Raw genomic sequence first — 19,553 nt, forward strand, 5'->3', positions numbered from 1 at the left:
GCGGATGGTGGCGCGCGTGCGCATTGGGGGTCCCGGCGCTGCAGGCGGGAGGTTGGGGGAGGGGAGCGAGCTGGAACGCCGCGGAGCTCCTGCCGCCGCCGCAGCCACCGCCGCAGCGAAGAGGCCATGTTGTGTGGTGTGTGGGGCGGGTGGGGGGAGGAGGAGGAGGGAGTAAAGCCGAGCGAGGAGACGGGAGAGACACCACACACGGCACAAGATGGCCGGAGAGGCAGCAGCAACCCGATCTGTCAGGCGGCCCGCCGCGGCCCAAGGGCTCGCTACTGCGCTGAGAGTAGCGCCCGGGCGTCCCGGAGGGCTCGGGGCAGCCAGGAGGCCGAGGCTGAGGCGAGGCGGCCGCGCGCGGGTGCGGGAGCCCTCGGCACGGGAGCCCGGGAAGGCCGGGCCCGCGACGCCCGTGGCTCCGCTGCGGTAGCGGCGGTGCTGGCCGTGTGCGCGGCCGGGAGGCGGCCGGTGCCGTGGGCGGGAGGCTGCGGCGGGCGTCCCGTCCCGGGGATGCGAGGAAGAGCGAGCCGATGGCGCTGGCGACCGCGCTTCGATTCGGTGAGTTGCTCCCCTGCTCCCTTTATTGTCCTTTGTCCTTGGGAAGAAAAGCCCGACGTCCTTGAGCGCGAGCGGGAGGGGTGGCGGGGTGGTAGCCGGCTCTCCACACTCAGCCCCGGGCGCTGCCGCCGAGGGCCGGAGGAAGCCACCCGTGCAGTGGGTCGGGCACCGCGTTCCCTCTGCACACCCGGTCGGGCTTCGCGCTGCCGTTCCGAGCCTGCGGGGAGAGGGCGGCGGCCGCGCCGTGGAGCTCCGGCCTGCTCCGGTGAGTTATTTTGCTACTTAGTGTGAGATAACAACGATCCTCCGCAGACGGTTTCTTAAAAATCTTTTCCGGTGAGGTGGGCACCGGTCTTCGGGGTCGGATTTGAAAGAACAATGGAACCTCTCACTTCGGTTAAACCATAATAAAACTTGTCTTTTCCCCCCATCCCTGTTGGGTGTTGGCTTTTAACTCTTTCCGAGCTGTTTTTGAAAACGGCTGTTAGTTTTCTCGATGCAGAGGTATCTTCTTACAGCTTGGTAAACGTCTGTGACGTTTGTTGTCTTTTACAAAAGGCAAGTTACTGGAGTGCCTCTGGTATTTCAAAAATGACGACGGCAACAAGGCAGTTTAATGGAAGTAGATTTGATAATTACGGTACTGGGTGATGACGTTTGATGAATACTGCTTATTTTAACCAAGTGTTTTTGCCAAGACCATTTGACATCCTGATATTTGAACGTAACTATACTGTTGAATACTTTCTTTTAAATGAGCGGAAAGAGCAGTTATCAGTAACTTCTCACACCTGAGTGTTGAAACGTAATCGAGTCAGTTCCTACCCTTTAAAAGTTAAATTTTCTCTAATTTTTTATGAAGAGAATGTATACTATTACAAACCGCGGTGGAAAAAGTTTTATAAAGGAATATCGTAATAGTACAGTTCTTCGGGAAGTTACTTTACATAGTGTAAATAGAGAAGTAGGACTGTCCGTGATGGGCGATGTAGAGGGGCCATATTTGTTGCATGCATAAAGTCGAGATGTACTTCAAAACGGAACATTGCTGAAAAAACAGTTCTAACGAAAATGGGCATAGTCTTTTAAAGATACGTGAGATAATTCAGGTTTAATTGTTGGAAAAACAGGCTAGGAAAGCATAGACCCTTGTGTATTTTTGAATATATTTGTCTTCTACGGAGCCCTAGGCGAAGAACTGCGTAAAGACAGTGTTGGGGAGACTTACGTAGTCCATCTAAAACCAGAGGTTACGGTTCGTCGGACCATATTTCATAGGGTGTTTCCAGTAAAAACAGTTGGAATACCTTTTATAGGTAGTGCACGGTATCTCAGTTGCGCATACCTTGGTTTCACAGAATTCAGGTGCCAATTTTGTTTTTTTCAAACAATGCTTTGAAATGTTTTGTCACTGAAAGTGGTTTTAAAGAGATTGGGAAATCGTAATTCTTCAGAATACTTTTTGAATGGTAAAATGTAAAAATAACTGGCAGTTTAATGTCTTTCATGATAAATTTAGTCGTAGAAAGACAGAATATTCCGGACTCTGGTATGGAATTGAATGAAGGTCATAGATACCACAAGTTTTAGATCTGCTTAAAAGACAAAACTAATATCCCATTTGGTGAGATCAAATACCTTGTAGTTTAAAATTTAAAGTAACCAGTGGCCATTTTAAGTTCACTATTTTTCTCTTGGAGGAGTTGATTTTTAATGCTCATAACTGTAAGAGGTATTTATAGATGGTAAAGCAAAATTTATAATGATGGCATTTTCTAAACATTGCCAAGTTTTCCTTTGTTTATTTTTAAAAGGGAAAAAGGAAAGCAAATTGATAGTCATTTGAATTTTCTGTATTAGGGATTCCAATGTTTTAATGCCTAGTATTTTTCAGTACAATTCCAAATGAGAAAACAAAGACTGATAGACATTAAAGATAAGAAATTACTGCAGTCATAAAGGTGCAGGTTGTGTCACCCAGCTTTTAAATTTGTACTTGAATCTTGTCATTGGAGTATTTTTCTTCTTTTATCACATCCAGTCTTTAGCCAAGAAAATTTAAAAAATCAAAACACTTAAATCATTTTTCTTTTTTTTAAAGGTAACTTACAAGATTATATTAGTGTGATTGCTGATGATTTTGAATAAATACAGCTTTTATCTCAGGTAAGATTGGTAAATTTATTACTTGAATATAAATTAACCAGTTAGGTTTTTGTTTTGCTTTTTTGATAACTTATTTCTAGCATTCAGTTAATGTTTATGATTTTAAAGTGATTATGAATGAATATATCTGAAATTTAAATCGCTCCTTTTATTGAGTGATTAAAAGAATATTCGTATAGCTATTGTAATATAATGTAGTGTACCTTTGTATACCTTAAAATACTGCTAGCCTTTTAAAGCTTTGTTTAATTTTGGTAACAAGCTTTTGTAGTCAGACATGGACCAAAGATGTTTTTCTCCCTTTCAGCTCTTTAAGATAACCATGCAAATTATTTTAACATTTTGAGTATTTAAAGAAATTTATTAAGAAATTTGAATAGTTTGTAATGTAAACTAAATAGATTTTAGAGAGCAATATTTGAAAAGTTAGCTTTAAGCATCGATTATAGTTATTGTTCTGTATAAAGTTTTAAAATGTTTTTAGTTGTTACTGATTGCCTCATCAGTAAGTTTTTTAGAATATATTTGTTTTTTCCAAAAGGTGTGCCATTTTGAAGACTGAGATAATAGAGTTTTATCTTTAAGAATAAAGGAGAACCCTTGGGAAATTCCATATTTTATATAGCAAGTAAGTTCTTTTATCTATCATATTTGAATATCTTCTAACATTTGGGTAGAAAAATATCACTAAAGTTTGTCACTGAAACAAATGAACTGTTTATATAAAAAATGACAAAATATCCTACTCTTTTACCTTTAACCAAAGCACTTTTGTGTTAACTATTAACAGTGGATTTACGTATAATTTATATCAATGCATAGTTATATCCAGTAGTAAGACATTTGTTCTCAATAAAATGGCGCTCGCCTTTTCGTGATGGTTAAATATGCTGTGTTAAATCAGTTCTGTTTTTACAGTCTGAAAGACATTATTTAGCTCCTTTCCCACTCCTGTCATGCAACAGTGCCCTAAAATTTTATAATTATTGTTCCCTTGCTTTTTGAAAGAACTGTATTTCAAAAGCTAAAAACAATCTTTGATGTCTTTGTTATTAAATGGTTAAAATACTCATTTTTAGTAGCTTGTTCTTTAAATAAGTACAAAAATTGATTTATTGCAAACTATGAGTACACTGCTCTATCTGTATTTTGGTAATTGATTCTTGAACCTAAAAGAAATAATTTCAAGGACAAAAGGCTTTTGGTTTAATGCCTTAATATGTGAACATTAAAGTGAATAAAGAAAGTGTGACTACTATTGTAATGTAAAGAAATAAATCTGTCCATATAAGCTTGAATCCAGAAATAATGTTCAATGATAATTTTTAAGTGATTGGCCAGAGAAAATATGTAATAATAAAGTGATGCCTTGGGAAATAAAACAAAACAACCCAAGAACTAATTGAAATGAGTGCACATTTATTTATATCTTGGAAATCTATGGTCACCTTGTTTTGATTCAAATAGGTAACAGAGTAATAGACTAATTTTATTGTCTTTGTGTTAGCTTAAGTATCTTTGAAGGTTGTTTAAGTTTGTATTATTGTGTACACAAGGAAATTATAGACTTTTAAAAATCTTTCAATGATAGAATATACACAAACGTATCTTTAGTCTTACATTCCTATAACAGATGTTAAAATAAGGATTTCCCATTGCCACAGATAGAATGTGGAGTTGGCATTTGTTGAATACTGTTTTGGAACTTGAGGATGAAGTGTTTTGTATGATGCTTTCAGAAGCTAAGTCTAAATAGACGATATGTTCCTAATGGCCTTATCTGAGGTAAAAAGCGAATAGCTTAAGGTTAGAAATTTTAAATGAAATGAATTTTAAGCTTTTTTCACTTTAATAAGTGATGTAGTAGTTGCTAAATTAATTCCTAGCCTTTCAGAGGCCAAGATAAGAGGTTAGTTCATGAAGAACATCCATTATTATCTTTATGATAGTGCTTCTGTTCAGTGCGTGAATAGTTATTTAACTAACAGAAAAATTTACTGGTACATGAGGGCAGTTGTCAGATACTAGATTAAGCAGATGGGATTATGTGATCTACTAAGGTATATAGTATATACTAAGGTATATACCTTAGTATATACCATATGCTTTGTTATATAGCCAAGGTAAGTTTTTTGTCAAGCATTTTCTAGTTAAGAACAAATTCTTTAATTCTTAAATCTCATATCTAATTGTGTTTATGTTGGAACATACTTAATGTTTTCCTAACTTTAGAGTTAATATGCCAAAAGATTAAAAGAAGCTGTGTTTTTGGATCATGACACTACATTTATAGTTTTGAGTATATGACGTAGGTAATTATAATGTAAATTTTCAATAACTTTCAGTTTTCTGACCAGTTTCTTGACTATCTAAAAATTTGGGTTTTTAACTAATTAGTTTATGTTTCTTCTGTGACATTATTGAATCAGATGTATGTGATGATTCAGCAACCAGGGTGCTCCACCCATAATATAAATAGGCTATATAATCTTGACCTTTATTCTGGAGTCTTGAATCTTTTAATTTGTGTGAAGGGTTTAGAGTTTATAGATTTCATCTCCCGAGGACTATCTTTTTCTTTTTCTTTCTTTTGCATAATGAGTATTATTTCTGTTGTAAAATTATTAGAACAATAGAACAGGACAGTTGTTTAAATTTTTATGTATTCCAAAATATTCAGTGTAAATGCAGATACTGGAAATGTAATGAAGTATGAAATTGAGCCTGAGGATGTGACTCTTTTGGTAGAGGGCTTTCCTAGCATGCACAAAGCCCTGGCTTCCGTCCCGAGTACTGCACCACACTGGTTGCTTGTGTACATCTGGAGTCTAGCCCTTAGGAAGTAGAGGCTGGCTTATCAGATGTTCAAGGTCATAAGCTATTTGCCCTTGCCTCAGAGAAGCTATCTTGAAGCAGTGAAGATTTAGAATTCTTCTATGAAAGCATTTAAATTTTTTTCTAGTTTAGTAAATATATTTAAAGATGACTGTATTTTCATGTTTACAGCTGACCATGATTATAATAAGTAAGATTATTTGTAGATTGTCTTCCATGCTTTATTCTTTTTAATAGAAATAATTATTTTAAATAAAAATATTTCTGCATTTCAAAGGTAAATAATTTCATCTCATGAATTTGTTCCCCTTCTAGGATGAATTCAAAGTTTATTCATAAATTGGCTATTTTTGCTATAATTAACAGTTTTAATGTTTTTGCTTGTTTTGCATTTTTGTTTCCTTTGTTAACATGTCCTTGTACATGGTGGAAAAAGTCACTGAACTATATCCCCAGCCTTTTTTTTTTTTGGTTTTTCGAGACAGGGTTTCTCTGTGGCTTTGGAGGCTGTCCCGGAACTCACTTGGTAGTTAGTCCAGGCTGGTCTCGAACTCACAGAGATCCGCCTGCCTCTGCCTCCCGAGTGCTGGGATTAAAGGCATGCGCCACCAACGCCCGGCTTATCCCCAGCCTTTTAATTTAAAAAAATTGCATTTATGTACTTTTGTGAACATGGGGGCCAGGGGCAGCCCTTAGGAATTAGATCTTCCATTCGGATTGGCATACTTGGCATCAAAGCACAGTTAAGCTCTGAGCCATCTTTTTTTTTTTTCTACCCCTCATGACAGGGTTTCTTTGTGTAGCCCTGGCTGTCATGGAACTTGCTCTGTAGACCAGGCTGGCCTTGAACTCACAGAGGATGGAATTGCTTCTGCCTCTGGAGTGCTGGGATTAAAGGCCTGGGCCACCACCGTCCTGAGCCATTTTGGTGGCATATTTTTGAAACAGGATCTTACTGTGTAGCACAGACAGCCCTTGAATGTAAGGTAATATAGTAGTGATTCTGCTTTAGCTTTGAAAATGCTGGGATTAACATGCTAGCCATCACATGATACCCTATATTTAAGAATATTACCTATCGCTGGGTGTTGGTGGCGCACACCTTTAATCCCAGCACTTGGGAGGCAGAGGCAGGCGGATCTCTGTGAGTTCGAGGCCAGCCTGGTCTACAAGAGCTAGTTCCAGGACAGCCTCCAAAGTTACAGAGAAACCCTGTCTTGAAAAACCAAAAAAAAAAAGAATATTACCTATCTTTTGTGATAGGTGACCTGGTGTGTGTGTGTGTGTGTCTGTACATGTTTTTGTTTTTGTTTTGAGACAAGGCTCCTTTGTGAAACAGCCCTGGCTGTCCTGGAACTCACTCTGTAGATAGACTGACCTGAACTCACAGAGACCCACCTGCTTCTGCCTCCCCTCCTGAGTGCTGGGATTAAAGGGTGTGGTACCACATTTCTTTTTTTTCTTTTTTTTTGAGGGGTGACCTGGTTCTTTTTAAAAGGCATTTCTGATGTTAGTGTTTATACATTATCCAATAAAGCTTTATAAGTCTGTGCTTCAAGAAATTTTTTTAGCTTAAACTTATTAATTATATTTAGTTTATTTCTGTTTGCAAATTTGCAGGTCAGAGGATAACTTGAGTAGGCTTCTTTCACCTTGTGAAAGATTTAAAGATTTAAAATTTTTATTGAGTATTCTGCTTGCATGTATATATTTACACTGTGTGCATGCCTAGTGTACTCAGAGGTCATAAGAGGTTGGATTATCCGGAACTGCAGTTAATGATGGTTGTGAGCCAACGTATGGGTAATGGGGACCAAACCTCTGTTTTCTCTGATAGCAACAAGTACCTTAACTACTGAGCCACCTCTTCAGCCACAAGAAATAAATGGTTAATGTGTACCAGTAATCATAATCCTTTTAATTCAGATTATCAAGGTGGTTTAAAAATATATGCTTTATGTTTGTGTATTTTTCTTTTTTTGAGATAATTTCCTTAGTTCTTAGGTATCAACCATCGTGCCTACTTTTTTTTTTTTTTTTTTTTTGATTTTTCGTCACAGGGTTTCTCTGTGGCTTTGGAGGTTGTCCTGGAACTAGCTCTTGTAGACCAGACTGACCTCGAACTCACAGAGATTCACCTGCCTCTGCCTCCCAAGTGCTGGAAATAAAGGCATGTGCCACCACCGCCCGGCTCGTGCCTACCTTTATGATTTATTTTAAAGCAGCTTTCTTTTTTCTTTCTTTCTTTTTTTTTTCTTTTTTTACGAGACAGGGTTTCTCTGTATTGTTTTGCAGGCTGTCGGTCCAGCCTGGCCTCGAACTCACAGAGATCTACCTGCCTCTGCCTCCCGAGTGCTGGGATTAAAGGCGTGCGCCACCACCGCCCGGCGACAGCTTTCTTTTTTTTATAAGTTATTTTATTTGCATTCATGTTTTTCTGGGCATGTATGCCTGTGTGAAGGTGTCAGATTTGTAGTTACAGACAGCTGTGAGCTGTCTTGTGGGTGCTGGGAATTGAACCCAGGTCCTCTGGAAGAGCAGTCATTGCTCCTAATCACTGAGCCAACTCTCCAGAACCTTAAAAGCAGTTTTTTAATGAAATGTTAATTAATGTCTTTGTTTAGTTTTTTCTTGGGACTTACCAGGAGGAACCTTTTGATTATCATAGTACACAAATGCCTCTGACTATCCTATCTTTGTAAACATTTTCTTAGAGTTCTCTGTTCTTAGATTTTAATGTTACAGTTTAAGTGTTTAAGGGATTTAAGAAGCAACAAAGTGTTCTTGACTTTTACTGTCAAAGGGCCAGCATTATATGCTTATATTCCCTAAGGTCTAGTTTTAGGTCACAAAGTACATTTTAAAATATGTGAGACAGATAGGAATTTGAAGAAAATCAGACTGCTGTTCTTAAACTGAACTGGACCCTCATCCCATTTTGAAGGGTGACAAAAATACTGCATACTTCAACTTTGGGAAAGGAGAACCTCTGGTGGATTTCATCAATGCTAATAATTTCACTCTGATGTAAAGTGAGATCAAAGACCCCTTTTTGGTGGTTTCAGAACCTAAACATTTCTTAGGCTGGTGTGTCACTTAATCATACTACAAAAGCACTATGAGGGATTTCTCTTAGAAATCTTTGAAACAATTTTTTTTAAACCAAGAGTTCTTAGACAGTTTCTACCCCTGTAAAGGACCCTAAGTCAGTTTATTGTTTACTTTTTATGATATTAGTTAGAACCAAGGACCCTGTATGCTGGGAACCTTCTTTCTGTCACTGACCAGCATCTCTTCCTGAGTCCGTTTAGTTTCCTCCTGTGTTAAGATTTGACTTTGCTCAAAAAACCTCTTATTTTTAAGGTAGATTACTCTAGAGGTTTAGCAATTGTAAGATTATTGCTTTGCTTTGTTTTCTTTTGAAGGTATTTAGTATCAAATAGTAACTTTTAAACAGATCCTTGCTATATCTTGATTATGTTTTATAAAAATGAATTTAGATTTGATACATAAATAGGGCACTTGCAAACAACTCTTAGGAAGTTAGTTTGATAGCTTAGTCTTAAACTTAAGCGTTTTTTGTTTTTTGCTTCTTTAAAAAAAAGTCTTAAGTTGCTGCAATTGAACTCATGATCTTCCTGGTTCAACTCCCTGAGTCCTGAGATGGCGGTAACTTTCAAACAGCATTTTTGCTTATTTTTGTCTGAAAGTAGAGGGTTTCCCATATGTTAAGTGCTATACCACTTAGTTATACCTCTTAATAGTTTTTCTGCTCCCCCTCCTCAGTAAGCCAGATCAATCCAAATTGGAAAGGTATAACATCAGGTATATTGAGCAAAAAGCAGCTTACCAGGCAGGTTCATGATGCCTGAGAAGTCATTCTCCAAACTAAAGTGGAGATTTTATAAGTTGTAGGCAAGGGGTGATTGACTAGGCCACCATAAGCTGGGTTTGTGTCCAAGTATGGTCAAAGGCTAAGTGCTTAGGCAGGCAGGAATTTGAACTGCTGGCAACTTGAAGGGAGGAAAGTGTAATAGCTGCCAAGAATGTAGAACTGGGCTTTTGGCACCTATCCTTTGTTAGGAGACTCTCAGCAGTGGGGTTTAGGACCAGGCTTGTAGAGTCCTGAGCTCCAACAGAACTCCTCTCTTACTTTATGATAATTATAGTCATACAAAACCAAGGCAAATGAAAACCCATCCATCCTTATTTGAGAAAGTATTTGAGATGTAGGTATTTCCCATATTTAGTTATGAGGAATTTATGCCAGTAACTAATGAGAAGTCCTGATAAATCAATTGCATATATAAGAATTAGTGTTAGTGTTGGAGAAATGGCTCTGCATTTAAGAACCTGTACTACTCTTGGAGGGGACCTACCTAGTGTGGTTTTCAGCACTCATGCTTCTTGTAATTCCAGCTCCAGAATATCCAATGCCCTCTTCTGGACTTGTACAGATATGCACATAACATACACATAAACATAAAAAGTTTTAAAAATAAGTCTTAAGGAATTAGTGTTAGTCAAATAGTACAGTTGATGATAATTTGAAATGATGGCTAAAGTAACATTGTATTTAGAAATATTATGTACATGATTATATTATGTTGATTCTAGCATATGATAAACATGATGTAATACGGTAATAGGGATACAATGATCTTGGAGATACGCAGTAAAGCTTTTCTTTGAAAAACTTAAAAGTTATTAGACAGGAGGTCAGAATACGGATTGATTCTGTACTGTTAACTTGTACTTTCTCTATCTCTGGATATGCAATCGAATTCACAAAGGACCTCAATAATTACTCCTTTGGAGTTCTTGGACTAAGACCTAGGCTTGTAATTTTAGCAGCTTGTTCTAGAAGTCACCTCCTGTACTACCAAATCTAATCTTGTCACAATTTTCCTGTCTTTTGTTTGGATTAATTCATTTATAAACTGTATTTCTTGGTCTGTTGGTTCCTTAGAATTGCAGTTGGGATGTAGTCATAGAATTTAATAAAATCTATTCTGTCTTTTGCAGAAATGTGGATCCCCAGATGGAATGAAAGACCTATACCATAGACATTGTTGAATCATTTAGTAAGTCTTAATCTACTCATTGGGTTTTCTTTAAGTGTCACTAGGAATTTTAAGTTACTGATTTGGAGTTGTAAACTTTATCAAGGCTGTAAACAGTATAGGAAACTCCACATAATGAATCGTTAGATGTGAAGCTTATTCTAGAGACATGGTTTCATTTGACTGCTTATCCTTGGTGGACTTGGAATTCATTATGTAGATTAGGCTAACTTGGAACTAAGAGATCTGCCTGCCTCAGCTTCCTGAGTTCTGGGATTAAAGATTTGCCATCACAATGGGGTCAAAATTAAAACATTAAGACCAAGAAACCCATTTGAACATGGTTCCCACATCCTGGATTTGGTGTCCCTTGAGTTTGGAAAGCATTTTCCCCCTCTCCAGTATACCTGTAATCCTGGTTGCTTTCATATTACAGTTTCACAGCTGAGAATACTTGTAGTGAATTAGATTCATACCTTAGGGTGTTTACAGTCTGGTCTCCAAAGAAAACAGACTGTGGTTTTAGGGTCTGTGCTACTTCTAATAGAATTTAGAAGCCCTTTGGTTGTCTCTTTACAATAGAATATAATTTTAATTGATTTCCAGTTGCAATTGGTTATGATAAATTAACTCTGAAATTAAACTTCAAGATTGAAAAATTTCCCTTATTGATATAGAAATTGCTATTTGATATGTGTTATATTTACCACTACTGTGAATAGTTTTTCTAAATCCAAACCTAACAAGTAGTGGGGAAGAGTATAAAATCATTTTGAATGAACTGCCAAAAGAATTTATTCATTGGTAGCAAACATTTAAGATAATTGTCTACTAGTTGTTTGATAGGAGTAAAATATTTGGGAATCTAGATTCTGAGTGACTCTTTGCCATTATTGCTACTTGAGACTGCAATGGCTGATAAGACCTGTAAAAACAAGGTTTTCTTTTTTTCCTGAGGGAGAGTGAGTAGACCCAACATTTGCTTAATGTACTAGTTTCTTGTTTGATTACACTTAGAGATTAGTTTCCTGACACATCATACCTATTCAGTAAAATTTGTTCATTTATTGTGTTAGTGTAGCTTTTATTAAACATTATCAACTAATGCTTTGGGTCTAATGAAAGGCAAAGTGAAATTCATCATTAAAACATGAATGTTAAAAACAAAACCAAAAAAACCTCAATACATAATGAGAAAAAAAACAGCCGGGCGTTGGTGGCGCACGCCTTTAATCCCAGCACTCGGGAGGCAGAGGCAGGCGGATCTCTGTGAGTTCAAGGCCAGCCTGGTCTACAAAGTGAGTTCCAGGACAGCCTCCAAAGCCACAGAGAAACCCTGTCTCGAAAAAAAAAAAAACCAAAAAAAAAAAAAGAGAGAAAAACCAAATGTTAAGCTGGGCAGTGGTAGTGTACGCCTTTAATCCCAGCACTGGAGGCAGAGGCAGGCTGATTTCTGAGTTTGAGGCCAGTCTGGTCAACAGAGTGCCAGGATAGGCTCCAAAGCTACAGAGAAACCCAATCTCGAAAACAACAAAACAAAACCCCATAAGTGTTATTAATGTAAAATACTGTAAGTGTGCTCGATAGCTAAAATTTTGACAAAATAAAAATTAAAAGTAAATGTACAATCCTCCCATACCCAGTCTCTGTGTCTTGGTTATGTAGTTAGATTGTAAAGCCACAGAAAAGATGACTTTTGCTTTATCATATTTGACCTCATCCTTTCATTGATGAAGATTGGGGAGTCTTTTTGAAATAATTGTACTGTTAGCTTTTATACCTATCTTGTTTAAGATCCACACTTTCTACTCCATACGTTTTTCCTTGCTATTAAAAACTGGTAAAGATAAGATAGGCATGGTGCAGAGGCCTGTAAATCCTCTAGCACTTGGGAGGACAGGAGTCAGATCTTCAAGGTCGTTCTTGGTCTCAGACTGAGGCTTCTATACTGGGTAGACTGTCAAGAAAAAAAAGGTAAAGCTAGTTGAAATAGAAGTAAAGAACTGCTTTCTTTATTTCAGGAGAACCCTACTTAGACTCCTATGAGTCAGTGGCTTGCATTTTAGTTCATGAAGTATATCTTCATAACTAATTTGGAAGAATTTGAAGATAACCACACAGTTTTCTGTTCTTAATGTATGACTATTTCTACTAGTTGGATTTCAGGAGATAACTTAATGATTACCATGTTGACAAAAGCTTAGATTTGCACAGGGAATAAACACATACTTAGGGGAAGTACAAACTAGAAAATACCAATGTTAAGTTTAAATCTTACATATGAGACAAAGGCTCCCGGTCTTGTCTGAGTGAGGGTAGAATTCTAGATCAAAGGTATACTATTTAGTATGTCTGTATTAACAGTTGACTGTAGAATGAGTAGTTGATCATTAGTAACTATGCTATATTAAAATATTTTCCCCAATATTACTAAAGGCAAAACTGTTCTTAAGTAATTGACTCTACGATTGGGTGTGTTTTCAGTGATACCCTTATTACTGAAATAGAAAGTGTTCTGCCTCTTCAGTTTGAGACCCTCATAGCGTTATTGCTATGATGTAGGGCGATGATAGTCAGCCTTTACTGAGGTCGACTCAAGTTGTCGTCTTCAGTAGTGCCATAGCAGCAGTCACTAGGATCATGCGTTGAGAAGCTGTGGATTTTAACATTTTCATGCTGAAGTGCTTATATTTGATTCCTATTTTTTTGTTAAGCAAAAATTTTGTTTTTGCTAGTATTTGAAACTTTATGAACATAAATGGATTACTTCTTAACCCTTCATACCATTTATTAGCTCTGATGCTTTATGAAACAAAATTCTTGCTTTTGGCTTTGGATCATGGGCTTTGTATGAGTCCATATTGACCACGGATTGACAAAGTTGACTGTTTTCTCTTATAGTGATTTTAAATTTTTTGAAAAATTTGAAATACATCACTTGATGACATGACAACTATGGGAGTGCAGTTTTTGAGTAGTTTTCAAATGATACTGTCAGTAGGTTTTTGTTATTTTGAGACTAGCCTATTCCAGCCTCAAACTCATAGCAGACTGCCTCAGTCTCTCCTGAGTACTGGGATTTTGTGTGGAATCCACCATATCTGGCCTTTTCTTCGTTTTGTTTTTAAGGTTTTTATAGCCAAGGATGACCTTGAATGTCTGGTTTTTCCCTTTATCTTCCAAATGCTGAGATTACAGGCACGTACTACCACTATGCCCAGTTTTATATGGTGTTGGTGCTCAAGCTCAGGAATTAGTGAATTCTTCTGAGCCATACTATGCTTTTTCTTTTTTTCCTCTCAAGTATTGTGTTAGAAGTGAATTTTACTATCCAGTGGCAGAAAGATAGCCTCGAGTCTTAATGTACCACTCTGTAGCTCCTGAAATGACTATAATTTTGTAGTAAACACATTGTTATTGTCAGTTTGTCCAAGATTATGTCGCTGGTTCATGTAGCACCTGACCATGCATTTTATCTGGTTTATAATAAACTAAGCTGACATAATTTACCACCATTTTTAAATTAAAAATATTTTTAATGTGTATTGATTTTTGCCTGCATGTTGTGTACTACATGCAAGCCCGGTCCTGTAGGAGGCATCAAGGAATTGTACCCCTGAGAGTGGAGCTAGAGTTATGAGCTGATATGTGGGTGCTGGTAATCAAACCTGGGTCCTGGAAGTGCAACAAGTGTTTTTAACCATTGAAACATCCTTCCAGCCCCTACAGTTACTCTTGTTTTTCATTTAGAGACAGGGTCTAATTAACTATGTAGCCTCGGTGACCCTGAACTCCCCAGTAAATCAGGTTAGTCTCAGATTCAGAGGTCCTCTTGCTCTTCTGACTCACAAGTACTAGAAGTAAAGGCATATCCAACTGTACACAATCATTTCCTAATTTTAAGAAAAGAAGGCAGGTAGTATTTCATTGTCATTGGAATAGAAGGAATTATTTTAAGAGGAAGGCTTTGGGAAATTTCCTAAGTTTACAAGAGATGACCCAGTGGTTAGGAATATGTAGATTTGATGATTGTTACTGATGCTGTGACAGACCTTTAAAGGAGTAATACTCCTGTAAAGAATCACTTTTTAATAGGGGGCTACACTGCCTTTTATTTAGTTTATTAAGTATGTTTTGTAAAGTGTGTATTAGAGAACATTCCTTAATTTTAGTTAGGGAGACAGGAAATTAGACTAGAAGCAAACATACCTTCTCATTTTTTTTTTCTTACTCCCCAGTCAGTCACTGATTGTACTCCACAAATGGAGTTGGAAAGTTGTATAACAGACAGACCAGGGATTAAAATGGCTTTGTCGGCTCTGGAAATGGCCCAGCCTTTAAGTACTTGCTTGGGAATTTGTACTCTCGTCCCCCACCCCCAAATCCAAGTAAATGCCCAGCCATCACCTGCCTGTAATTCCAGGTGGAGATGAGTCCCCTGAGGAAACTGACTAGCAAGATGATGAGCTCTAGGTTTGACTGAGAGATCCTGCTTCAACAAATAAAGTTAAGATGATTTCTCAGCATCATTACTAACATCAGTATCAACCTCAGGTCTACACATGGACTTACACTTATTTAAATGTACACCCCCCCCCAGAAAAACATGCATAAAAACTGGAAAAAATTTTCTTGAGTACTAAAATCACTTGGATTCTCATTTCTCCCTCCACTCCAAAATTTTTCCCCTTTATTTTTTTTCCTTTTTTTAAGTTAGAAACAAGTTTGTTTCACATGTCAATCCCAGCTACCTCTCCCCCCTGTCCTCCCCATCCTTCCCTACCAGGCTCCCCCAGTCCCCACCTAATCTCCACTCTGATCCTCACGAAGAGTGAGGCCTCCATGGTGGATCTCCAGAGTCTGTCATGTCATCCACCTCCAGTCCAAATTATTTAAATTAATTTTTCCAGGAGGAACATGAGATGTTTTGACAATGAAATTTTATTTTAGTTGTTTATAATTGAAAAGCATTAGCATTTCTGTGGCAAATTCCAAGTAAGCTAAGCAGGTGTTTCCAATTTTTTTTATTTTTTTTTCTTGTGACTTCAAATTCTCTGCATTCTCAGATATATAACTATCTGTTTATATAGGTCATCTAAACAAAATTATATGGGTTATCTAAACAAAATTAATATCCTTAAGACTAAAGAATGCCATGCAATGATCCATTGTTTTTTTTTTAACCTTTAAGATTCTTTTTATAGTTTTCCTTGAAGGATCTTGGAAACTTTTTGCATTGAAATTGTAGGATGCAAAGTATCTGTAATTTAGCCTATCTTTGGTTTAATCTTTTCATATATGTACAGTGTTAGATTTTAAGAAATTGACCTTTGACTGCAACTATTTTTAATGGATACAAATGTATCTGTGACAGGAGAGCCTGCTAAATGTGTATCATTGATTCTGTTTTTGAGAGGTTAAATTTATCACAGTAGTGCTGTTTGAACAAATAGATTTTGCAGAATTAAAGATTTGTGTCTGGTAGAATATTCAAGTTGGGTAGAATTTTCTGTTTGAAGAAATAAGATGATTGTTATTCCAACAGAGTTTTTTTTCTTAATTTTTTTTATGAAGCATCCAGTCAGCTTGAAGAGTTTCAAATGGACCTTACCATTGAGAAATCAAGATGGCAGCCCACTATGGGGAATTGAGGAAAATGGATTAATGCAAGAATGCTGTGATATTATACAACCAACACAGGGTTCTTTTAATGTGGATTCCATGAAATGAACGATTCTTACCTAACACAAATGGACAGTGGGATTTACTTTCTAAAGACATGTACAATTTAACATCTGAAGAAGATGCTACATTTATTCAAATAGAAGTTTGTATTCCTGAAATTTCTTACAATTTCGACATGAGTGACCTTATGGAATGTTAACTTCAATAAAATATCTAAAACTTAAAGATTTCTCAGTTTGGCCCTTTTTTAATTTTTTTTTTAAGTGGAAGCTTCAGTGTTGATTTCCCCTCAATAACATCTTGACTTACAGTTGCTTTTTATTAAATTATATGGAATAAAGTTGGTAAAATGGAATAGTGGGCTTTATCAAAGGTGTGTCAATGAACCTGTGCTTAGTGGAGTGGCCCTTTGGTTAAAAAGCAATTGGTTGATGCTTTTTATTGTAGGGTTTAAATGAATTTCATTAAATTTGTTTGGGTCTTCTCAAGACATCTTGTATTTGAATCAGTGGGTACAGGAATGTTGAAAGTGTCATAAGATTACAATGGATTTACAAAACAAAGTACTTATTGCCTATATAGACTAAGACCAAGTATCTCAATTTGTGTTTATGAAAGTAGTCTCTTTGACTTGTTTTTTTTTTTAAGTAAAGCATCTTGAAGATGCTCATCTGATATTTGAGTTATACTGTTGTTTGTATTGTCTAACATTAGATGTGTATTTGTAGGGCCTTAAGGTTATACACCAAAGAGCTTAGTCTTTAACAGTCGTCTAATTTACATTTGAAAAAAAATCTTGCTTTCCTTCTTCAGAGTTGGGAGTTTAAATGAATTACACCATACTTTACATTACCCATGGTTGGAGTCAAGTTCCAGGTTTTCATTTATTGATATTAGCAACAGTTTTGGTAACTAATGTAAAGGAATAATGGGGATTTGTTTTGTTGACCAACTGACCATTATGTTTTCTCAGTATAGAGAACAAAGAACAAATGTAAAATATCTTAGAATACACATCTATGGTTAATACACATGCAGTGTTTGTTGAAGTAGTTGGTTGATGTTTTGTGAATTGAAAAATGAGTTGGATTTTTTATTTGGATGTAAAAATATCTTTAGAACTGAAACTTGATTATGGATTTTCCATTTACTTAGACTTAATATGATTGCTTTGGGTTGTGAATCTAAAATGGATTACCACATTGAGAATGATGACATGGTTTTGACAAATTATAGGGTTTAGTAAAGGAATGTTTTGAGTTTTTAGGGCACATATGGTTGGTTACTTGTGTGCAATTAATTGTAATTTTGTTTCTATAGATCTTGTGTTTCCACCTTTAGGGAGTTTGTCTTTGAAAGTTTGATAATTGGACGTTAGATGTGGCTTATTGTAAGTGACCTGTCATTGAGAAATATGAGTGTATACTTAGAATTTGATTTGAAATCTGAGTGAAAGTTGTTATACTGGTTCTCTTGGTTTTGGAGGTGAGGTTGAGTTTTTTGATTTAAAGGTGCCCATGGTTGGTGTGTATTTTGTATTTTGTAGTTACTCATTTTGTCCAAATCAGTTAAAGATACTTGTGTATGAGAATTTTTTGGTATGTGGCGTCTCCAAGGTTATATAATGGGTTAAAGAATTTTGATGATGGGGTGGTTGTACTAAGTTTTGTTCTACCGCAGCTGAGCACTAGGGAGGCGCTCTTGAGTATTATAAGAAAATTACCCCTTCCAGTTAGGGTGGAAAATTCCCCCTTAAACTTAAGTCTTTAGATGGTTTTTGGGGACCACATAGAAGGCAAGAGTTGAGCTTAATTTATGGTGTTGCTTCTATTTTCAAGCCATTTTACCCATCGGGGCACTAATTTTTTAAAAGATTAGTACTTAAGATGAGCTTTAGAGTCTCTAAAAATTATCCTTATTTCAAAATGGCTTGATAAAACACCACTTCCTGTCCAGGGAGGAAGTTATTTTAGCTCAAGGACTGAAATATTTAGCAGATCTTTAGACAAAAGGAACAAATTACATTTCTCTCTGGCTTAAAAAGGGTGCTTGAGCCAGAGGGGGTTAAGAAGCCCTTCCCCCTCCCTCTTATGGAGTGGTCTGGAGGGGCAGGGAGGTGTGGGGTTGGGGGGTCTTAAGGCTCCCTTGGATGGAGGATCTAGTTTTTTCTTTTTTTTTTTTTTGGTGGAGATGAAGGGGTGGGTCTATGGTACATCACCTGAGTTGTGGGGTAAATGTAGAGAGTGTCAATCAAAGGCAGAGCTCTCAGAGCTGGGAAGGAGGCTCTAGATGGCGGCTGTGCCTTAGAGAGAGCGCGCTTTGCTCCTGCTTCGGTTCACTTTACGCAACTTTCCCTAACTTTCGGGCAGCCTCAGGGGGCCCCCGCAGCCCCCTGCCTCTCCTAGTGACTTACTGGGGTCGATTCGAACCTTTTTTTGGGGGAAAAGCAGCTTTTAGAAGCTTTTTTTTCGTGCCTTGTTGGAAGAAGCTGCCGTATTGAGAGCCCAGGTCGTTGTTTTTTCCAGCTTAGAAGCCATGGCGCACCTCCATTTTTGTGCGCTCTCCTAATGAGGCTTTTTTTTCACCTTCCGGACCTGTTTTAGTATTAATTATTGCTTTATTTTTTGACAAGTCAACATATTCGAAGACTATTTCATTTATTTTTTGTTTTTTAACGGAGGATTTTGCGTTATTTTTAATTATTTTGGATCTGGTATTTTTCTACTACTAGATAGGAGTCTTGCTTTGGACATACTGCATGGATCAGGTAAGCCCATAATAGTGATAATTTTAAAGGTTTTTATGTTGAAGTTGGCTTTATTTATTTGTAAATATGAAAAATTCCTGGATGACGCAATAAGATACAGAGATTGTTATTTGTATCCAGTGTGTTACTTTGAGAAACTTTCCTTATTGATAGTGATGCTTCTACAGTTCAGCTTATCCCCCACGTATTTGAAAAAGAAAAAAATAGAAATATTTTTGTTTTTTCGGTGTTTACCGTTGTTGCATTCCATGAATATCGCTAACATCGTCAGGACTTTGTTCCTGATAATAAGAACCATCCACAGAAGCTGGGACCTTACCTTTCTTTCAACTTTTGACAGTAAATACCTGGGCACAGGACTTCAAAGCAAACACAGATTCCCCCTCCCCCTTATATTTAAGAATTAAAAGATGATGAGAAATAAGGACAAAAGCCAAGAGGAGGACAGTTCGCTACACAGCAATGCATCGAGGTAT

The 19,553-nt window shown here is 37.2% G+C and overlaps 1 protein-coding gene across 7 annotated transcripts in view; it reads left to right on the forward strand.

Moving 5' to 3' along the window:
* The first annotated feature begins 433 nt into the window (after window positions 1–433).
* The window catches only part of Chd2 (chromodomain helicase DNA binding protein 2), a 132,850-nt gene continuing 113,730 nt past the window's right edge, over window positions 434–19,553 (forward strand). For 3 of the 7 annotated variants that reach the window (XM_040730248.1, XM_040730249.1, XM_040730246.1), the window contains exon 1: window positions 19,084–19,549. Coding sequence is in view for 4 of the 7 variants with exons in the window: in XM_040730250.1 (XP_040586184.1) it covers window positions 19,488–19,549 (62 nt within the window). In the remaining 3 variants the exon portion in view is untranslated. The other 4 variants (XM_040730250.1, XM_040730251.1, XM_040730252.1 and 1 more) reach the window with 4 other exon arrangements.

This window comes from Mesocricetus auratus, unplaced genomic scaffold (assembly GCF_017639785.1).
Source record: "Mesocricetus auratus isolate SY011 unplaced genomic scaffold, BCM_Maur_2.0 Super-Scaffold_4256, whole genome shotgun sequence".
Lineage (NCBI taxonomy): Eukaryota > Metazoa > Chordata > Mammalia > Rodentia > Cricetidae > Mesocricetus > Mesocricetus auratus.